The sequence below is a fragment of the Musca domestica genome, unplaced genomic scaffold (genome assembly GCF_030504385.1).
Source record: "Musca domestica strain aabys unplaced genomic scaffold, Musca_domestica.polishedcontigs.V.1.1 8, whole genome shotgun sequence".
In the NCBI taxonomy this organism is placed as follows: domain Eukaryota; kingdom Metazoa; phylum Arthropoda; class Insecta; order Diptera; family Muscidae; genus Musca; species Musca domestica.
In genome coordinates this window covers 15,849,092-15,869,792 of record NW_026712409.1, presented here as the reverse complement: position 1 = coordinate 15,869,792, position 20,701 = coordinate 15,849,092, and the positions used below count along the sequence as shown (strand labels likewise).

The window sequence follows — 20,701 nt, the reverse complement described above, 5'->3', positions numbered from 1 at the left end:
CTGGCTCACTGGCTGGATGAGAGGTGAGAGGGCGTTAGGGTGGGAGAGAGAGAGAGAGAGAGAGAGCTATTCTACAGCTGTATGCTTTTTAGCAAATACTTTTCTCGAGAAGTACCATCGACTATCAATTCATTGTTGTAGCCGATATTACTGTTGTTATCGGTGGTAATGCCATCTGCCCTCACTCCTGGACCCCTCTCGCTGTCATCAATGGGTTTCATTTGCATTTTCATCGCCGTTGTTGTGGTTGTAGTAATAATGGTCTGCAGCTGCTCTTCTCTTCTCCTCTGTTTACCATTGTTGCGCAGCAGTGAGTTGGCGACGTTGGTGGTCACTGTCATATTGGTGGCATCGTTCGAAATTCGCCTGGTCTTATTATCCTTTGGACCCAATCATACGCACGTTGTGGTTAAACGTGTAACCCGCGTCAGTTCAATGCTGCCCAGGCGCCTTTTAAAAAACAACGATTTAAAAGTGGTTCGGAACTGCTTCGACATCAGACCGTACAGAACGAAATCAACGGCTGCATTAATGAGGGCCAACAAATCCATCATTTCGCCAAACACTTGGTAGCACACTTCGAAAAAACATTTCTCCATAATTCCGGACATTAAGCCCAAAATGCCCTGGGGGAATTCGGTGAGCAAGAAGAGGATTAGCACAGCCACCAGCAGCATTGTGGTGCGGTCGGTGCGTCGATCACATTTGGGTATTCTGGAAAAGAGAGACAAGACCAAAGAAAAGCATGTCAGGTAAAGTGAAGTGGGGGGAAAATAAATTTGTAAGGGTAATCCGAAAGCATTATTTTTTTGCGGGATGGGATTATGATTCCTTTGCCCTTACCTGGAGGCATGCTTTTGCAAATGTTGCAGCTGCCCCGACTTGTTGGGATTACTGTACTCTTTGAGTTTCTGTTTCCGCTTGGAAGCCTCACACAACACCTTGACCAGCACAAAACTGATAATCGTCAATATGCAGCAGGGCAGCAGCTTAATTATGACCGAATGTATCCAAAAGTTAATTCTGAAAGAGAGAGAGAGAGAGAGAAGATGAAATGTATATTAATCATAAGGACATACGGATTAAAGTGATTAAAATATGAAATAATAATTACAACCAAGGGAAATAGGGAGAATTGGACTCAGTTCCTCATTCCGGACGGAATTTTGAACAATCATTATTAAAATTGGCAACGAAAACTCTGGTGGAAGGTGACAGCATTCTATTTTTAAGTCCATTTGTCTTTCTGAGAAGTATCGGAAGGAATCAAAGTTAGTTTTTTCAAATTTTGTATTTAATATTATTGTAGCATACTTTTAGGCGTTCATAACAAATTTAAGCTTTACTGTAATTATACTGCAGATATTCGAATCTGCAGATATTCGAATCTAAATAAAAATGTTAAAAAATTTTTCACTCTCTATGGAATAGGTTCCGAAGGAATGGACCAATATTGTCCATTTCATATTGGACCTAAATAAATATGATATAAATATTGGGGCGTGACAGGTTTGGACTATATTGGTTACTCCCTTCAATTTATATGAGATATGTGATAATTTTTAGAAAATGGTAAAATGTGCGTGAGGTACCAGACATAGTCGACCGAAGTACTCCATTTTCACAGTTCGTCTAATACAGATAAAAATATTGGTATGGATAAAATTATAAGATAGTCGAACATTTCCATATTCATCTACGGTTTCTGGTTGAGAGAAATATTTAGATGGTACAAGTTGTGGGGGAGGTACCAAAAGGAGTGGACCGATATATCGCATCTTTACAGCAGATCTTGTGTTAGTAGAAATAATGGGATGTGTGAAATATGAGGAGAATAGGATCCTTATTTTGGATTTTATACTCGTTTTGGTGATTCAAAACGTTGACCCTTTTTAAGGGAGGTACCAGAAGAAATGGTCCGATCTCTTCCATATTTATAACAGATCTTGTGGTGAAAGACATATTGAGATATGCCAAGTCTGAATGGAATCGGATGGTAATTTCGAGTTTTATGAGCTTCGTGGATATTTACCTTTCTGGGGGAGGTATCAAAAGGATTGGACCGATATACTCCATCTTAACACCAGATCTTGGGTTTATAAAACTATTGGGAAGTGTAAAATTTTAAGACAATCGGATCCTTACATCATATTTGATAAGAGTTCTAATTATTAAAAATTTTGACCCTTTGTGGGGGAGGTACTCGATAGAGTGGACCGATTTTATCCATTTTTGCACCTGGCCTAGCACTGACGCATGTATTGGGATTTTCAAAATTGGGACAAAATCGGATTATCATTTCTTTTTCGGTGCAGAAAATATATTTTTTGAAAATTTCGACATTTTGTGGGAGAGGTACCGGAAGGAGCGGACCGATATATTCCATCTTAACACCAGATCTTGGGTTTATAAAAATATGGCGATGTGTGAAATTTGAAGACAATCGGACTCTTACATCACATTTTATAAGAGTTGTAATTATTCAAAATGTTGATCCTTTGTGGGGGAGGTACTTGATGGAGTGGACCGATTTTATCCATTTTTGCACCTGACCTAGAACTGACGCAAATACTAGGATTTGCAAAGTTGGAGCAAAATCGAATTATCGTTTCTCGCTCTGTGCAGAAATATTTTTTTTTTGGTTTTTTGCAAATTTCGTCCTTTTGTGGGGAAGTTACCAGAAGAAGTGGACCGATATTGCCCATCTCCGAACTCGATCTAAGTTTGATAAAAATATTACGATGTACCAAGTTTGGGCCAAATCTGATACTCCATTTGGGAGTTATGGTGCGCACCAACGAGCCCCAGCCAGACAGACGGCCGTATTTCGACTAGGCAGGTTTTGACCGTATCGAATGATATATTCGCTATCTAGCCAGAGAGTATAATTACAACCAAGGGGATTTGGGGTGATGGTGCTCATGATACGAAATGGTGTCGAATGTTGTACATTTTAGTTTTTTCGTTTTTCAAATTTCCAAAAAATCTTCAGTACATTTATCATAAACTCCATCAGTGAGCCTCATTCCAAATTTAAGAGTTCTAGCTCAACTTCTTCCCCAAATCCAAAGATTACCACTTTTGGTACCTTTTAATTCTGTTCGTACCGTTATAATACAAGTTTCCAAAAACCCAGCCTTATCTGATCCCTTTGGACCAAGTGTGACCCTCACCCAAATTTTGAAGATTCTAGCTCGTTAAGTCAGTCAGTTAGTCAATTACTTTACACATTTATAAAATATATTTTTATAGCATACTTTTAAGCGCTAACAAAAATCGTTGTAACTTAAAACAAAGGCTATACACAGTTACTTGTGAGGATCTTCAAAGAATCAATTTCTCAGTCGATTTATGTATGTCAGTCCATCTGTCTGTCCGTCTGCCCATATATTTTTGTGAACAAAATGCAGGTCTCATTTATTATCCGATTGAAATGAAATTTTGAAAACAATAACTGTTTGGTACAAGGACGAACCCTATGGAAATTGGTGAGAATTGGTTCAAATTTAGATATAGGTCCCATATATATCTTAAACCGATTTGAGGTGAATTGTTCACCCAATGACCAATATCAGTCCAAATGACCTGGATTTTGGGACATCTGTCCGAATTCAGTCTAGAAGCAAGTACATAAAATTTGGAGAAAATCGGTTCAGATATAGCTGTAGCTACTATATAAAAGTTTCCACCGATTTTGGGGTTTTAAGTCCCCCACATTCGTAATGTGAACTCCACAAGAATGAAATTTGGTACCATATACCACAAATACCTCTGTCAAATTTTATCGAAATCGGTTCAGATTTGGATATAGCTTCCATATATATCTCTAACCGATGTCAGGTTTTTTGTGCACCAAATGGCTAATATTAGCCCAAATTCATTCTAGAAAAAAGTACTTCAAATTTGGTGAAAATCGGTTCAGATATAACTATAGCTCCCATATATATTTTTCATCCGATTGTGGGATTTAAGTCCCTAACATGCGTAATATGCACTCCACAGCAATGTTCTTTGGTACCAGCTATCAAATACAGCTCAGAAATAAGTTCCTACAATTTTGACAAGATCGGTTCAGATTTGGATATAGCTCCCATACATATATTTATCCGATTTTAGGTTTCTTGTGCACCAAATGACTAATATCATCCCAAATAAACTGAATCTTAGCAATTTTGACTGAATTAATCCAAGAAAAAATTACTTCGAATCGAGTGAAAATCGGTTCAGATATAGCTATAGCTCCCACATATAGGTTTCATCCAATTTCTTTTTTAATTTGAATTTTTTTTTCATTTTTTATAAGCAAAGGAACCGATAAATCAAGTCTTAGCTAATTTGGTTATATGCACTGGCATACAATTCATGATTCTGCCCAAAAATATTATAAAGTCTCCATAACATTACCTATTATATCTCCTTCGATCGAAACATTTTAATATACCCGAAGTCGATATCAATCATATTTGATACAAGACATCCCAGGTAGCCTTGAATAATTTGACTTATATAGCTACGGATTTATTTCATATTTTTTTTATTCATTGACATACAACAAGTGTTCGCGGAAGAAATGTACGCGCCGTTTGAATATTTTTACTACACTGAATTTATTTATTAAAAAAAATATTTCTTAAGACCTAGATATGATAATATGACTCAACCTAAATTCTCATTAAGTGTAAATGAGAGAGATAGAGAGAGAGAGAGAGATATATACCAACTGTACACATGCATATGTACCATGCCGCCATAAACTTAGGGGGAGTCATACACACGCATAGATATCTCACATGTGGCAAGCAAACATGCTGCACATGCTTATCAGTCTGAGTAAAGATTACATCCCATAATCTAACTCCACCATAACACATGCAGCAATTGAAAATTCTGTATTATTTATTTCCAACTCGAAGATCTGCTCACCACATTTTCTTATCTTATTTCATGTGGACTGTATTAAGAAGATCCCAGTTTAACAAATCCCTCTCATCTACACTAGGTAGCCCCGCTATTCTCTTTTATTTTGAAAACATGTTCACTTATCCGTGAACAACAAGCAATTGGATATCCTTTTCAATTATGTCAAAAGAAATTTTAATCTGAATTACTTTTTACATGCCTTGAGATATTTGAATTACTTAAGAGCTAATCCATTTCTTTTTTGCATTTTCTTTTTTTTTTTAATTTCTTTGAGGTTATGTTTGGTTGCCAGGGAATTTTCGTTTATCAATGACATAAGAGACTTATGGCAATAAGCAAATAAAAAAAAATATGTTTTTTTTTCTCACATACATATGTACATAAAAAAACATCAATATTTTAAGTAAAAAAAAGGAATTGAGAAAAAAATTGAAAGAAAAAAGGAAACAAATCTTACAAAAGCAACTCACAAAGGAAATGACCAACTGGGAACGAGACTTCAATATTTGTATTGAAATATCAACATGAAATTTCAATTAAAACCATTCCATTAGATCGTCGAGATAACTGCCTCGGAGGAGGGTCGACCAACCAACCATGTATGCTTACATGCTTCGCAGACCTGTTGTTAGATAATCGGCAATTGAATGGCATTTAGTTGTAACGGTCGCAGAAACCTCTCTCTTTCTCCCTCACTCTAATTTCAACATACTTTTATTGTGTGTAAAAAACAGTAAGGAAAGGTCAAAAGTCGGGCGGGTCCGACTATATGATGACCTACACTACACACATATATGATAGAAAATATCCTTAAAATCGGATGGATGAGATGAAAAACTGCAACCAACTTCAGACTGCTGTCATTTCTAAGCCACTCGTCCGACAGCTGTTAAAATTATTCCAGTGACAGCTCATTATATTGTTTACAAGCCTACAAAAGCATTTTTGTGAGAATTTTCCAGAAAAAAAGTTATTCGTGGTGGAATGCAAGCGTGATAGTGTGATTTCTTTATATTTGGCTGGAAAACAACAAGTGGCTATCGCTAGAGCACTCCAGCATTTAAATGTGAATAAATCTCTTGTACCATCGCTCGTTACCGTGATTGATACTGCTAGCGTAGCCCGACGTCAGGGAAGTGAACGGAAGAAAGCAGCAACATCAGCAGAAAGGTTTCGAAAATTTAAGAAGCGACTTGATCGAAACTCGCCTCGCAGTGGCCGAAAAATGACTCATGAGCCATGAGAACATATCGCAATATTCCATTCGGCAAATATTCAAAAAATGAGCTCGTGGTAAATCCATTGAAATTCCAAAAAGTGCAAGAACTTACACCGCAATGGAAAGAAAATAGACTCAAAAGAGCTAAAGAGTTGCTTCGCTTGGCCGAAAGTGGTGAACTGCCGAATTTGGTTTTCTCCGATGAGAAAACATTCGTTGTCCTGCAGTTCATAAACAACAAACAAAAAATGTTCGTGTTTACTTGCCAAAGAGGTCAGCTGAAAATGTGCACCTTCGCACCAATGCACCACCAGAACTCAAGCGCCGGCCAGGATAATGATGTGGGCCGCCACAACAGCCGATGTTCGCTCTCCGCTCGTATTAATCGACCGTGGTATCAGAACAAATGCCGAATATTATCACGCAAATATTCTGGAGGGTGTATTAAAGCCTTGGGCATGCAAACATTTTGGCCGCAGACCATGGACATTCCAACAGGACTCAGCACCATCCCACTTAGATCAGCACGCGCCACCAAAGAATGGTTACAAAATGAGGTTCCTCGCTTCATTTCCAGTGCACAATTTCCACCAAAATCTTCGGATACCAATCCGTTGGACTATTGTGTCTGGAGTATTTTGGAAAGCAAGGTTGGCACTAAGAAATACCAAAGTGTCGATCAAACAAGCGCTTCGCCGGGAATGGACCAAAATAGCGCAGAGCAACATTCGGGCAGCGTGTGACGGTTTCATTGGCCGTTTGAAGGCCATAATTCGTGCCAAAGGTGACCAATTCGAACAAATCTAAACTTATTCTAAAATTTGATGCTATTTCCGAAATTTTTTGCTGTCATTCAATAAAATTAAAAAAAAAAATGTAAAAACTATGGCGTTTGACTTTGTTGCAGTTTTTTATCTCACCCTGTATATCGAAGGCATATAAAAATCTAAACCGATTTCGTTAAAATTTCGCAGAGGTATTTTCGAGCAGTATCTGATGCCCGATATCAAATATCATTGTTGTGGAGTGTATATTACGCATGTGAGGGACTTAAACATCAAATCGGATGAAACTTATATATGGGAGCTATGGCTATATTTGAACCAATTTTCCCCAAAATTTGAACTACTTGTTTCTGGTCTGAGTTTAGTCGTAAGTGCCAAAATTTAGCCCATTTGGGCTGATATTGAACATTTGGTGCATAATAAACCTGATATCGGGTAAAGATATATATGGAAGCTATATCCAAATCTGATCCGATCTCGATAAAATTTGACAGAGGTATTGTCGAGCTGTATCTGAATCCCGGTATCAAATATCATTCTTGTGGAGTGCATATTACGCATGTGAGAGACTTTAACACCAAATCGGACGAAACATATATATGGGACCTATGGATATATTTGAACCGATTTTTCCCAAAATTTAGAAGTATTTGCCTATGGTCTGAATTCCGTCGGAAGTGCCAAAATTCAGTCCATTTGGGCTGAAATTAGCCATTTGGTGAACAATAAACCTGATATCGGATAAAAATATATACGGGAGCTATATCCAAATCTGGTCCGATCTCGATAAAATTTGACATCTCACCCTGTCTATGTGGGAGCTATAGCTATATCTGAACCGATTTTCACCAAATTTAATTCACTTACTTCTAGACTGAATTCAGTCGGAAGTCCGAAAACGCAGGTCATTTGGATTGATATTGGTCATTTGGTGCACAATTAACCCGAAATCGGTTGAAGATATATATGGGACTTTTATCTAAATTTGAAGCGATTTTCAGCAATTTCAATAGGGTTCGTCCTTGGGCCAAACAAATATTATTTGGAAAATTTCTTCTCAATCGGATAATAAATACGACCTGCATTTTGTTCCCAAAATACATGGACGGATGGACTGACATACATAAATCAACTCAGAAAGTGATTCTATGACGATCCTCAGAAGTAACTATGGGTCTAGCTCGCTTCCTTCTCTTCCCGTTACAAACAAATGCCCAAAGAAATAATACCCTTACCACTATGTGGTGTAGGGTATGTCGAAAATATACAAAATATATAACCATGTCAGACCCCACTCGCTTACACTTACCTGTAGAGGTTGGAATTCTTATCAGCCTGCACATAGTACAGCACCCGATTGTCCTTAACACGTTCGCTCACTTTGAACACCAACAGCGTGGGAAAACAGACAATGGGCGAGATGACAAAGGAGAAGAGAATGCATTCGTTGCAGTGGGACAGCAGAAAGCTGGCGCAGGCTCCATGGGGATGTCTGTAAAAATAAGAGGGTAATATTTGGCAAAAACGTTGGCTATACGACGTTGTTGGCACACGAAGGGGGTTAAGGGAAGAGGGGGGGGGGGGTGTTAAGGGATGGTGGATGGATGGGAGGTTGGGTGTGTAGTCATAAGGTTAGCATTGTTCAATCGGAAGTTATTTGATGAGTTAAGTGGGGCCAATTGTTGTGCGATATATGTACACAGGAGTATAAATGTATGTGTGATGGTTTTTTTTTTGTTTTTGTCGATTTTGATTTGCGCCAAAAAAAAAAATAAAGAAATGGAGAAGAAATCAAAGAAGCAGAAAAAGAATTCAATGAGTTCTTTTAAAGAATATTTGCCAGTTGATTCAAAGGAAAACGACACCAATATTTTTTAAATACCAAAAAAAATTCTTATTTTAACAATTTTACAATAAATTTAAAAAATGTATTTTTACAATGATCGGAAACATGAAATATTAAATTTTTCCGTTGCGGAGTTAAATAAAAATGGAGAAAATCAGCAAAACAGAGTTTGTAAAGAAAAAGAAGAGTTACTTAATAAACAAGGGATTGAGATTGTTGGTTTGTTTCCCTTTTAAAATTTTAAATTTAATTAAATTTAAACCTAGATTCAAAGCTACAATGGAATCTCTAAAACAGCATTTATAAAATAACTGTAGCAGATCTCTTCCCTTTCTAGAAGATCTGTTAATGTTCCTCTATGTCTAGAAGACCGGGCATTGATCTTTTACCTTCAGAACCCCTGCATTTAGAAGATCTCCAGATGGTCGCCTATCCTTAGAAAACCTGTAAATGGTCTTCCATCTATAGAAGATCTAGAAAAGGGATAATCTGTCATAACAAAGCCTACTAAAGGTCTTCTGTTCTCCCAAGACTTTGTAGAAGGTCTTCCGTTTCCAGAAGACCTGCAAAAGGTCTTCCACCTTTAAAAAACCTGGATATTATCTCCTTCCTTGTGAAAAAGTTCTTTTATTCGTACAAGACCTGTAAAAGGACTTTCATGCAAAGAAGACCTAGAAAAGATCTTTAACTATCAGGAAACCGAAAAGAGTCTTCTGTCCTATAGAGTGTCTCCTACCCATGGATTATCTGTATATTACAAATGTTCTTTTTTTTTTTGATTCAGGATTCGAGTTTTGATCTATTCTATTTTAAACATTTTTGTTGATTATGTGAGAAATGCTACAGCAGCATCACCGTAGCTTTCACTGAACATACCCCACATAAACACGGTCTCTTATTATTCTTCTCACTCCATTACTCTCTTTCTCTTGTTATGCTAATTGTAGAATTGGTATTGGTTAGCATTACCGTTGTCGCTAGCATAACTATGATTAGACCAAGAATAACAACAATCCCATAACACACACAGAGAGAGAGAGAGAGAGAGAGAGAGAGAGAGAGTCGTGAACTTTAAACGAAATAGAATTTGAGATTAAAAGTCAATATGATAATGAGAGCAAGCATCAGTGTGAGAAAAAAGAACTCAATTGTAAATTTGCCATTCAATTTTCGCAACCAAGGAGAAATGTTAATTGGAATACATTTTTATACCCTCCACCATACTATGGAGGGTATATTAATTTTGTCATTCCGTTTGTAACTCCTCGAAATATTCATGTCAGACCCAACAAAGTATATATATTCTTGATCAGCGTAAAATTCTAAGACGATTTAGCCATGTCCGTCTGTCTGTCTGTGTGTCTGTCTGTCTGTCTGTCCGTCTGTCTGTCTGTTGTAATCACGCTATCTTTCGAACAAATTGAGATAGAAGGCTAAAATTTTGCACACATGTATTTTTCCCAGTAGGCAGGTTAAGTTCGTAAATGGGCCATGTAGGTCCAAGTTATCATATAGCCCCCATATAACGGTACCTCCCGATATTCGGTATTTTGATGATTTTAGCGACATTATTCACCGGAATTATTTCAAATTTGGCATTTGAAGTTTGTAATGGATGCTACAGCCTAAGACAGAAAATTATCTGTGCAGGTCCACGTCTTCCTGTAGCCCCCATATAACGGTACCCCCGATATTCGGTTTTTTGATGATTTTAGCGACATTGTTTACCGAAATCGTTTCAAATTTGGTATTTGAAGTTCGTAATGGATACTACATCCTAAATCAAAAAATGAGCCATGTAGGTCCACGTCTTCATATGGCCCCCATATAACGGTACCCCCCGATATTCGGTATTTTGATGATTTTAGCGACATTGTTTACCGGAATCGTTTCAAATTTGGTATTTGAAGTTCGTAATGGATACTTCATCCAAAGTCAAAGAATGAATCATGTAGGTCCACGTCTTCATATAGCCCCCATATAACGGTACCCCCCGATATTCGGTATTTTAATGATTTTAGCGACATTATTTATAGGGATTGTTTCAAATTTCGTATGTGAAGTTCGTAATGGATACTTCAGCCCATGCCAGAAAATTGTCTTTGCAGGTCCACGTCTTCGTATAGCCCCCATATAACGGTACCCCCCATATTCGGTATTTTGACGATTTTAGCTACATTATAAACAGATTTTTCTTCAAGTTTCGCATTTAAATATTGTAATAATTTATGACAAAAGTTGCCTATGCAGGCCCACGTCGTCGTATAAGCATTCGGTATTTTTAAGATTTTAACAGAATTTTTAACGGTTTTTTTTTTTTGGAAATTGCCAAATTTGTACCAAATGGTGGAGGGTATTAAAAGTTCGGCCCGGCCGAACTTACAGCTTTTTTACTTGTTATAGTTAAATATTCCTTTCTTTTCGAATAACAAAATTGAGTAAATGGAGTAAAAGAAAGATTATTGGATTATTACTAGTGGAAAAGGTGCAAATAATTTTTGGAGCCAGATCATTCTGTTGGTGAGTTTTTCTAAAAAAAAAAAATGGAGAGAAACCATTTTTCTATCTGTAGAGGAATGCTGCGGATTTGAAGCCTAACGGTTTAGTAATGTTGGGGAATGGCCCCAACGCCCGTCGAATATGTTTACAGCCTTTAAAAGACTTCATTTTTGTCTCCTTCATAATACCATCCGCCACACTGTGGTATAGGATATTATGTCTTGGTGCATTTGTTGGTATTTTTTAACTAATCTGTATAGAATCACACCCTGAGTCAAATTATGCATGTCCGTTTTTCTGTTCATGTATTTTTGTAAACAAAGTACAGGTAGCATTTATTGCCCGATCGCGATGAAATTTCACAAATATCATTAGTTTTAGATAATCGACCTATATTTATATATAGTTCCCATATCTATCTTCGTTTGATTTCAATTTTATTGGACGCCACATGTGTAATATTCGTTCAAATAGGATGTGTTTCATCACATCCTACCAAATTCAACCTAATGGCAAATGCTTAAAATTTGGTGGAAATCGATATATTAGTTTCCTCCGATTTCAGATTATAACTGCTCTAAAGCCATAATCCGTATTCAAACAAGTAAACAAGCAGACCGGTCCGAATTTTGAATACCCTCCACCATTTGGAACGAATTTGGAAATTTTCCAAAAAATAAAATCCTATACAAATTATGTTAAAATCTTAAAAATACAGAATATAGCCGTTATATTGGAGTCTATACGAAGACGTGGACGTGGCATAGGCAACTTTTGTCATACAATATTTAAATACGAAACTTGAAACAAAAAATCTGGTAAATAATGTAGTAAAATCATTAAAATGACCATATAGGGAGGTACCTTTATATCGGGCTATATGAAGACCTGGACCTACATAGACAATTTTCTGTTATAGGCTGTAGTACCTATTATGAAATTCAAATACGAAATTTCAAACAATTTCGGCGAATAACGTAGCCGAAAACATCAAAATACCAAACATAGGAAGGAACTGATATATGGGGCCTATATGAAGACCTGGACCTGCATGGACAATTTTTTGTAATAGACTGTAGTTTCCATTACGAATACGAATTAAATACGAATTTTGTAACAACATCGGAGAATAATGTCGCTAAAATCAACAAAATACCGAATATTTCGAGGTACCGTTATATGAAGACTATACGAAGACGTGGGTCTGCATATGCAATTTTCTGTCATAGGCTGTAGTACCCATTACGAATCTAAACACGAAATTTGAAACAACTCCGAAGAATAATGTCCGTTAAATTGTCAAAATATCGAATATCGGGGGGTACCGTTGTATGTGGGCTAGACGATATCGTGGCAATACAGGGTGAGATAAAAAAACTGCAACAAAGTCAAACGCCAAAATTTTTACATTTTTTTTTTAAATTTTATTGAATGAAAGCAAAAAATGTCGGAAATAACATCAAATTTTAAAATAATTTTAGATTTGTTCGAATTGGTCACCTTTGGCACGAATTATGGCCTTCAAACGGCCAACGAAACCGTCACATACTGCCCGAATGTTGCTCTGTGGTATTTTGACCATTCCCGGCGAAGCGCTTGCTTGAGGCGATCGACACTTTGGTATTTTTAAGTGCCAACCTTGCTTTCCAAAATACTCCAGACACAATAGTCCAACGGATTGGTATCCGGAGATTTTGCTGGCCATTGGGCGCTGGAAATGAAGCGAGGAACCTCATTTTGTAGCCATTCTTGGGTGGAGCGTGATGAGTGCGATGGTGCTGAGTCCTTTTGGAATGTCCAAGGTCTATGGCAAAATGTTTGCGTGTCCAAGGCTTTAATACACCCTCCAGAATATTTTCGCGATAATATTCGGCATTTATTCTGATGCCACGGTCGATTAATACGAGCGGAGAGCGACCATCGGCTGTTATGGCGGCCCACACCATCACCATGGCCGGCTTGGGGCTTGAGTTCTGGCGGCCAACCGAAGGTGCACATTTTCAGCTGACCTCTTTGGCAAGTAAATACGATCATTTTGTTTGTTTACAAACTGCTGGACAACGAATGTTTCCTCATCGGAGAAAACCAAATTCGGCAGTTCACTACTTTCGGCCAAGCGAAGCAACTCTTTAGCTCTTTTGAGTCTATTTTCTTTCTTTCTGTTGCGGTGAAAGATCCTGTAGTTTTTGGAATTTCAATGGCTTTTCCCCGAGCTCATTTTTCAATATTTGCCGAATGGAATATTGAGATATGTTCTCATGGCTCATGAGTCATTTTTCGGCCACTGCGAGGCGAGTTTCGATCAAGTCGCTTCTTTACTTTTCGAACCATTTCTGCTGATGTTGTTGTTTTCTTCCGTTCACTACCTTGACGTCGGGCTACGCTAGCAGTATCAATCACGGTAACGAGCGATGGTACGAGACACAAAAGATTTATTCTCATTTAAATGCTGAAGTGCTCTAACGATAGCCACTTGTGGGGTTTTCCACCCAAATATAAAGAAATCACATTATCACGCTTAAATTCCATCACGAATAACTTTTTTTCTGGAAAATTCTCACCAAAATGCTTTTGTACGCTTCAAAACACTGGAATAATTTTAACAGCTGTCGGACGAGTTGCTTAGAAATGACAGCAGTCTGAAGTTGGTTGCATTTTTTTCATCTCACCCTGTATATGTATATATATATCTCTTTCAGGGGGCAAAGTGCTTAGAAAGAACTACTAGTATGGATTTTTAGACAATTCCATAGAAATATGTAGCTAAAATCATCAAAATACCGAATATCGGGGGATACCGTTATATAAGGGCCTTGCGATATCGTGGACCGAAATATCCCATTTTCGAAATTTACCAGCCTGCAGACAAAGGACTAATCTGTGAAAAATTTTAGTTTCCTACCTTTATTCGTGTTGACTCTAGCGGACAGACGGAAGGACGTACGAAGGACAGACGGAAGGACGTACGAAGGAACAGTGCTAAATCGTCTTAGAATTTTACGCTGATCAGGAATATATATATATACTTTGTTATGTCTTAAATTTTTATTTCAATGAGTTACAAATGGAATGACGAACTTAATATACCCTCCATACTATGTATGGTGGAGGGTCCAAAAAGGTTCCATCAGAGTTGGTATGATCTACTTCACATAAATTTCCAATATAGATGCTTATTTTTTTTACGGGTAGCTCTACTCAATATGCACAGTAGTGTAGGGTATCATATGGTCGGCCCTGTCCGACTTTTGACCTTTTTCCTACTGGTTCTAGCATGTTTACTGTTTTGGTAATTGTTGATGACAAAAAAAAAATGGTACTTTGGTCGGGGAAAGGTAATTCGAAATCACTGCAATATTTGTTTCTTTTTTTCATAATCATTGTTATGGTTGCTCTATTTTCGCTCTATCAACAATTTAAAATGTAAAACTGCACTCTTCGAAGATCAACCATCCTGAAACCCATTTTTCACTATCTCATCTAAAAAACAAAATATAAATTTAATCCAAATGATAATTTCGAGAAAAATCTTACTTATTCATCGAACGAGTTGTATTGCATTCGAAATTATATCTCTTTGTTAAAACAAAAACACACACACACACACGCATACACACAAATATCATCAATTCAGCTGATAAGGAAATCATACTTCAAAGGAAAATGTAAAACTTAATTGGATTTTCTCCGGAAAACAAAATTTGCAACAAATTCCTGTGATAATTTAAAAATGAACTGACACATAATCTTCTCTCGAATCAAAAGTGCACAAATGCAACAAAAGGTTGAATACGGGAAACACACATTGTAATTGTTGTAATAAAAATATATATATACAATACACACAAACATACATACATACATACATACATACATACATATGAGAACAATACAAGGCAAAGAATTGCAGGAAAAATAAAATAAAAAATGGAAAAATAAAATGGTACAATTGGAAATATAATAAATGACATTGACCAGCATTTCGGTCACATAAATATGTATATACAATTTAAAAAAAATTATACACACATAAATACATGCATATATATACACAGCAAAAAATTGAAAAAAATCATCAGATAGTCTATAGATTTACATTTCGTTAACCCCATCATCAAAATAATTGTTCTACTTTTCGAAGAGGCGAGATTAGGGCATTTTGTGAGAAAGTACGACACATGAACCTATTCTCAACAAGAAACAAGTTAAAAAGTATTAGTCGGTATTGTCGACAGATATATACCCTCAGCCTGTGTTCGATTATTTAAATATAATTTGACTAGTGTTTTTTTTTATTCAAACGTTTGACCCTCTATGGAGCAGGTTCCGAAAGAATTTACCAATATTGTCTATTTAGTATCGGACTCAAAAGTATGATATAAATATTCCGACGTTCCTGGTATGGATTATATCGACTAACTCCTTCACTTTATATGAGATATGTAATAATTTTTAGAAAATGTTAAAATGTGCATAATGTAAAAGATAGAATCTACCGAAATATTCCACTTTTATACTTCATCTGATACAAATAAAAAATATTGAACGAAATATTGAACGAAATTACAAGAAAGGATATTTATGTCCAATTTTATGTGAAATAATAAATTCCGATAAATTTCATATTCATATCAGTCTTCTTATTGGGAGAAATATTTGAGCATAGCGAGTAGTAAAGAACTGCTAAATTGTTTCGAAAGTTATGACAGATAAAATTATTGAGAATTGTGACCCCAGAAGGGGTTGGCAGATATATATCAACTTCATAACAGATCTTGTGTTAGCAAAAATATTTGAAATTTGAAGAGAGTTGGATGTTTATTTCTCTTTATTTGAGCGTTTTGTTTTTCACAATCTTGGGGGAGATGAAATGGTACGATCTATACCACCTTTATAACAGATCTTGTGTTTATAGAAAGATTTAGAGAGTAAATGGAATCGGATATTAATTTGGGGTTTTATGAGCCTTATGGGTATTCAAAATTTCGACACTTTGTGGGGGAGGTACCACAAGGAGTGGACCGATAAATAAATGCCATGTTAACACCAGATCTTGGGTTTATAAAAATATTGGAATGTGTGAAATTTTAAGACGTTCGGATCCTTACATCACATTTTATAAGAGTTATATATATATATATATATATATATATATATATATATATATATATATATATCGAGCTTCGAACTCTAAATACAAAATTTAAAACAATTTCGGTCAAAAATATCGCTAAAATTATCAAAATACAAAATATAGTGGGGTACCGTTATATTTGGGGCTATAGAGGGTGAGATGAAAAAACTGCAACAAAGTCAAACGCCACAACTTTTACATTTTTTTTTTAATTTCATTGAATAAAAGCAAAATATGTCGAAAATAGCATCAAATTCTATAATAAGTTTAGATTTGTTCGAACGGCCAATGAAACCGTCACACGCTGCCCGCATGTTGTACTGCGGTATTTTGGCCCATTCCCGGCGAAGCGCTTGCTTGAGGTGATCGTCACTTCTATACACCCTCCAGAATATTTTCACGATAATATTCGGCATTTATTCTAATGCCACGGTCTATTAATACGAGCGGAGAACGACCATCGGCTGTTATGGTGGCCCACACCGTCACCTTGGCCGGCGCTTGAGTTCAGGTGACCAACCGAAGGGGCACATTTTCAGCAGACCTCTTGGGCAGGTAAACACGATCATTTTGTTTGTTTACAAACTGCGAAATCATAAATTCCATATTTATGTCAGATTTCCGGTCGAGACAAATATTTAGATATAGCGAGTTTTAAAGAATCGCTGACTCGTTTCGCAAGTTATGAGAGATAAAAGTATTGAAAATTGTGACCATATGTGGTACCGGAAGCGGTTCGCAGATATGTCTTCACAGCAGATCTTGTGTTAGTAAAACTATTTGTGTGTGTGTGTGTGTGAAATTTGAAGAGAGTTGGATGCTTATTTCGCTTTTTTTAAGCGTTTTCTTTTTCAAAATCTTGAACCCTATGTGGGGCAGGTACCAGAAGGAGTGGACCGATATCTTCCATCTTCACAGCAGATCTGGTGTTAGAAGAAATAATGTTATGTGTGAAATATGAAGAGATCCGGATGCTGATTTCCGAGTTTATGACAGTTTTGGTTATTCAAAACGCTGACCCTTTGTGGGGAAGTACCAGAAGAAATGGTCCAATCTCTAACATTTTTATAACAGATCTTGTATTGATAGAAATGTTAAGATGTGCAAAGTCTTAATGAAATCAGATGATCATTTCGCGTTTTATGAGCTTCATGGTTATTCAAAATGTTGATCCCTTGTGGGGGAGGTACAAGAAGAAGCGGCCGATATATTTCATCTTCGAACTCGATCTAAGTTTGATAATAATATGACGATGTACAAAGTTTGTATCAAATCAGATACTCCCTTCGAGATTTATCGCAAGCACCAGCCAGACAGAAAGATAGACGGACGGACATCACTAGATCGAATCCAAAATTCCTGAAACGGATTTGGTCTAAAAAGACTTAAGATCTAAAAACGTTATTTCGATGAAGCACGTTTTTGGCCGTATCAAATGTCACATATCATCTGAGGGTATAAAAATCGGAAACATCAAAAATTGTCAAATTATATTGAAAAAGGGAAACTATCGAGCACCCTCTCATGGGTTTCAAAATGTGAGACCCCCACAAAGGGTCAACAGTTTGAATCATTTTAATTCTTAAAAAAGTCGGACTTGGACTCTTGTCCCAAGTCCGATTGTCTTCAAATTACACACATCGCAAAATTAATCCAAGGTCTGGAGCGAAAATGGGATATATCCGTACACTCCTTTTGGGACCTCCCTTGCAAAGCTTCAAAATTTTGAATAACCAAAACGGTCATAAAATCCGAAATAAGCATCCGGTGTTCTTCATATTTCACACATCCCATTATTTCTACCAACACAAGATCTGCTATGAAGATGGGATATATCGGTTCATTCCCTTTGGTACTCCCCCACAAAGGGTCAAAATTTTCAATAACCCTGAAGCTCATAAAACGCGAAATTAACATCCAACTCCATTCGAACTTGGCGCATCTCAATATTTCTATCAACACAAGATCTGTTATAAATATAGTAGAGATCGGAAGATTCTTTCTGGTACCAATCCCACAAAGGATCAACATTTTGAATATCAATGGAGGTCATAAAACAAAAAAACAAAATTAACATTTGATCCCACTCAAACTTGATACATCACAATATTTCCATCAACACAAGATTTGTTATACAGATGGTAGAGATCGAACCATTTCTTCTGGTACCTCCCCCACATAGGGATCAAGATTCCACCTCTCTTCAAATTTCACACATACAAACATTTTTGCTAACACAATATCTGTTTATTTAAAATATGTTTTCAAGGACTTAAAAAAACTACACTTCTTAGATGACCGCCGGACCGAAAACCATGGTTTTTTATAAACATATTTTAAAAAAAAAATTTCAATTTTTTCCTGGTAGAAAATTGAGAAACGTAGATTTGTCCAGGTTTTGTTACAAAAAAAAAAAAAAAAAAAAAAAAAAAAAAAACAAAAAAACTATGCCAAAAATTGTCTATGGTGAAAGAACTTATTTAAATGCGTTTTTGGGTCGCCAGTGTAGTGCCCAACTTTAAACTTTTCCAACTTTAAAAATATCTCTTTGGAAATGTAAAAAAAATAATTATTTTATCTTATATATAACCGATTTTTTCATGTGTATATATGCATGCATTTTCCAAAACTTTTGTCATTGAAAACAAAAATAAACTCCAGTCACACACACACACACACACTCAAGGACAACACATTTACAAAACGGAAACACACATATTTACACAATAACAATCCAGAACTTTACCTTATGGCCACATAACGCCATACGGCCAGTGTCACAGTTAAACCAATGGAAATGGTGTGCAGGACCTGGGTGAAATGCATGTGAAAGAGTATGTAGATGGCCCAGGCATAGCTGAAATCCTTTTCGCCTGCAAAACGAGAGAAAAAAAAAACAAGTTAAGAAAATAATAAAATTTAATGGTATTCCTTTTACGAAGTGTCAAAAGGTCTAAACTAAAAATTTGTTTATTTTAATTGGTAATTATTACATACAACCTTTCAGATATTTTTTCCCCAAATATGGTATATGACGAAAATAAAAAAGGAATCAAAAGAAGGAAAAAAACGTAAATTTTAGTATATATTTGTATCAGGGTATTATGTCTTTGTGCCTTTGTTTATAACAGGCAAAAGGAAACGAGATAGACCCATAGTTCCTTTTGATGATCTGCATAGAATTACATTCTGAGTCGATTTATGCATATGTGTACAGTTCGCATTTATTACCCGATCCAGATGAAATTTTGTCACAAATCATTTGTTTGGCCCAAGGACGAACCCTATTGAAATTGTAGATAATCGGTAAAAATGTAGATATATCTCCCATATATATCTTCGTCCGATTTGCCTTTTATTGTGCACCAAACGTGTAATATCAGCCCGAATAGCATGGAATTTTGCACATACAACCAAATTAGGCCTGAAAATAAGTATGTCAAATTTGATCGAAATCGGTTCAGATATAGCTATAGATCCAATATATATTGTTCATGCGATTTGTTATTTTAGTCCTCCGCAGCCATAATATGCACTCTGTGACAACAATATTTGGAGAAATATATCAAATACAGCTCAGAAATACCTTTGCCAAATTTTATCGAGATTGGTTCGGATTTGGATATATCTCCCACATATAACTTCGTCCGATTTACCTTTTATTGTGCACCAAACGTCTAATATTTGCCGAAATGGGATGAAATTTGGCATTTACGACCGAATTGAGTCTAGAAGCTAGTATATCAAATTTGGCGAAGATCGGTTCAGATATAGCTATAGTTCCCATATATATTGTTCATCCGATTTGTTATTTTTGTCCTCCGCAGCCGTAATATGCACTCCGTAACAACGGTATTCGGGGAAATATATGAAATACAGCTCAGAAATATCTTTGCCAAATTTTGTGAAGATTGGTTCAGATTTGGATATAGCTCCCATATATATCTTTATATGATTTCAAATTAATTGTGCACCAAATGGGCAATACAAGCCCGAACTTAAAAGATACAAATGCTTCGGCATATTTAGTCTTTTGAACTTTAAATTATAATTATTATCATGGCGTGTATGATTGAAATCTCCCATAAAAACTTTTAATTGTTATGTGAAGCTCTATTAAATTAGCAAAATGGTGTAGGGTATCATAAAGTCGGCCCCGCCCAACTTTAAAAGTTTCTTTACTGTTTTTCTATTAATTAAATAAAATATAAAAAATTAAAAAACATAATTCTCTTTTCGTCATACAAAAAAAAAATCCCTCCACAAATTGTATATATTTTCAATTAATTTTGAACAAA

The 20,701-nt window shown here is 36.2% G+C and overlaps 1 protein-coding gene across 2 annotated transcripts in view; it reads right to left on the bottom strand.

The window, feature by feature from the left end:
• Positions 1 to 303: 303 nt before the first annotated feature.
• Positions 304 to 20,701, bottom strand: part of LOC101899842 (G-protein coupled receptor dmsr-1) — a 455,946-nt gene continuing 435,548 nt past the window's right edge. For both annotated transcript variants that reach the window (XM_059130806.1, XM_005177084.4), the window contains 4 exons: positions 19,150 to 19,276; positions 8,234 to 8,416; positions 844 to 1,023; positions 304 to 714 (listed from right to left, as the gene is read on the bottom strand). In XM_059130806.1, coding sequence (XP_058986789.1) covers positions 393 to 714; positions 844 to 1,023; positions 8,234 to 8,416; positions 19,150 to 19,276 — 812 coding nt within the window. In that variant the 3' untranslated portion in view covers positions 304 to 392. The remainder of the gene's footprint in view (positions 715 to 843; positions 1,024 to 8,233; positions 8,417 to 19,149; positions 19,277 to 20,701) is intronic.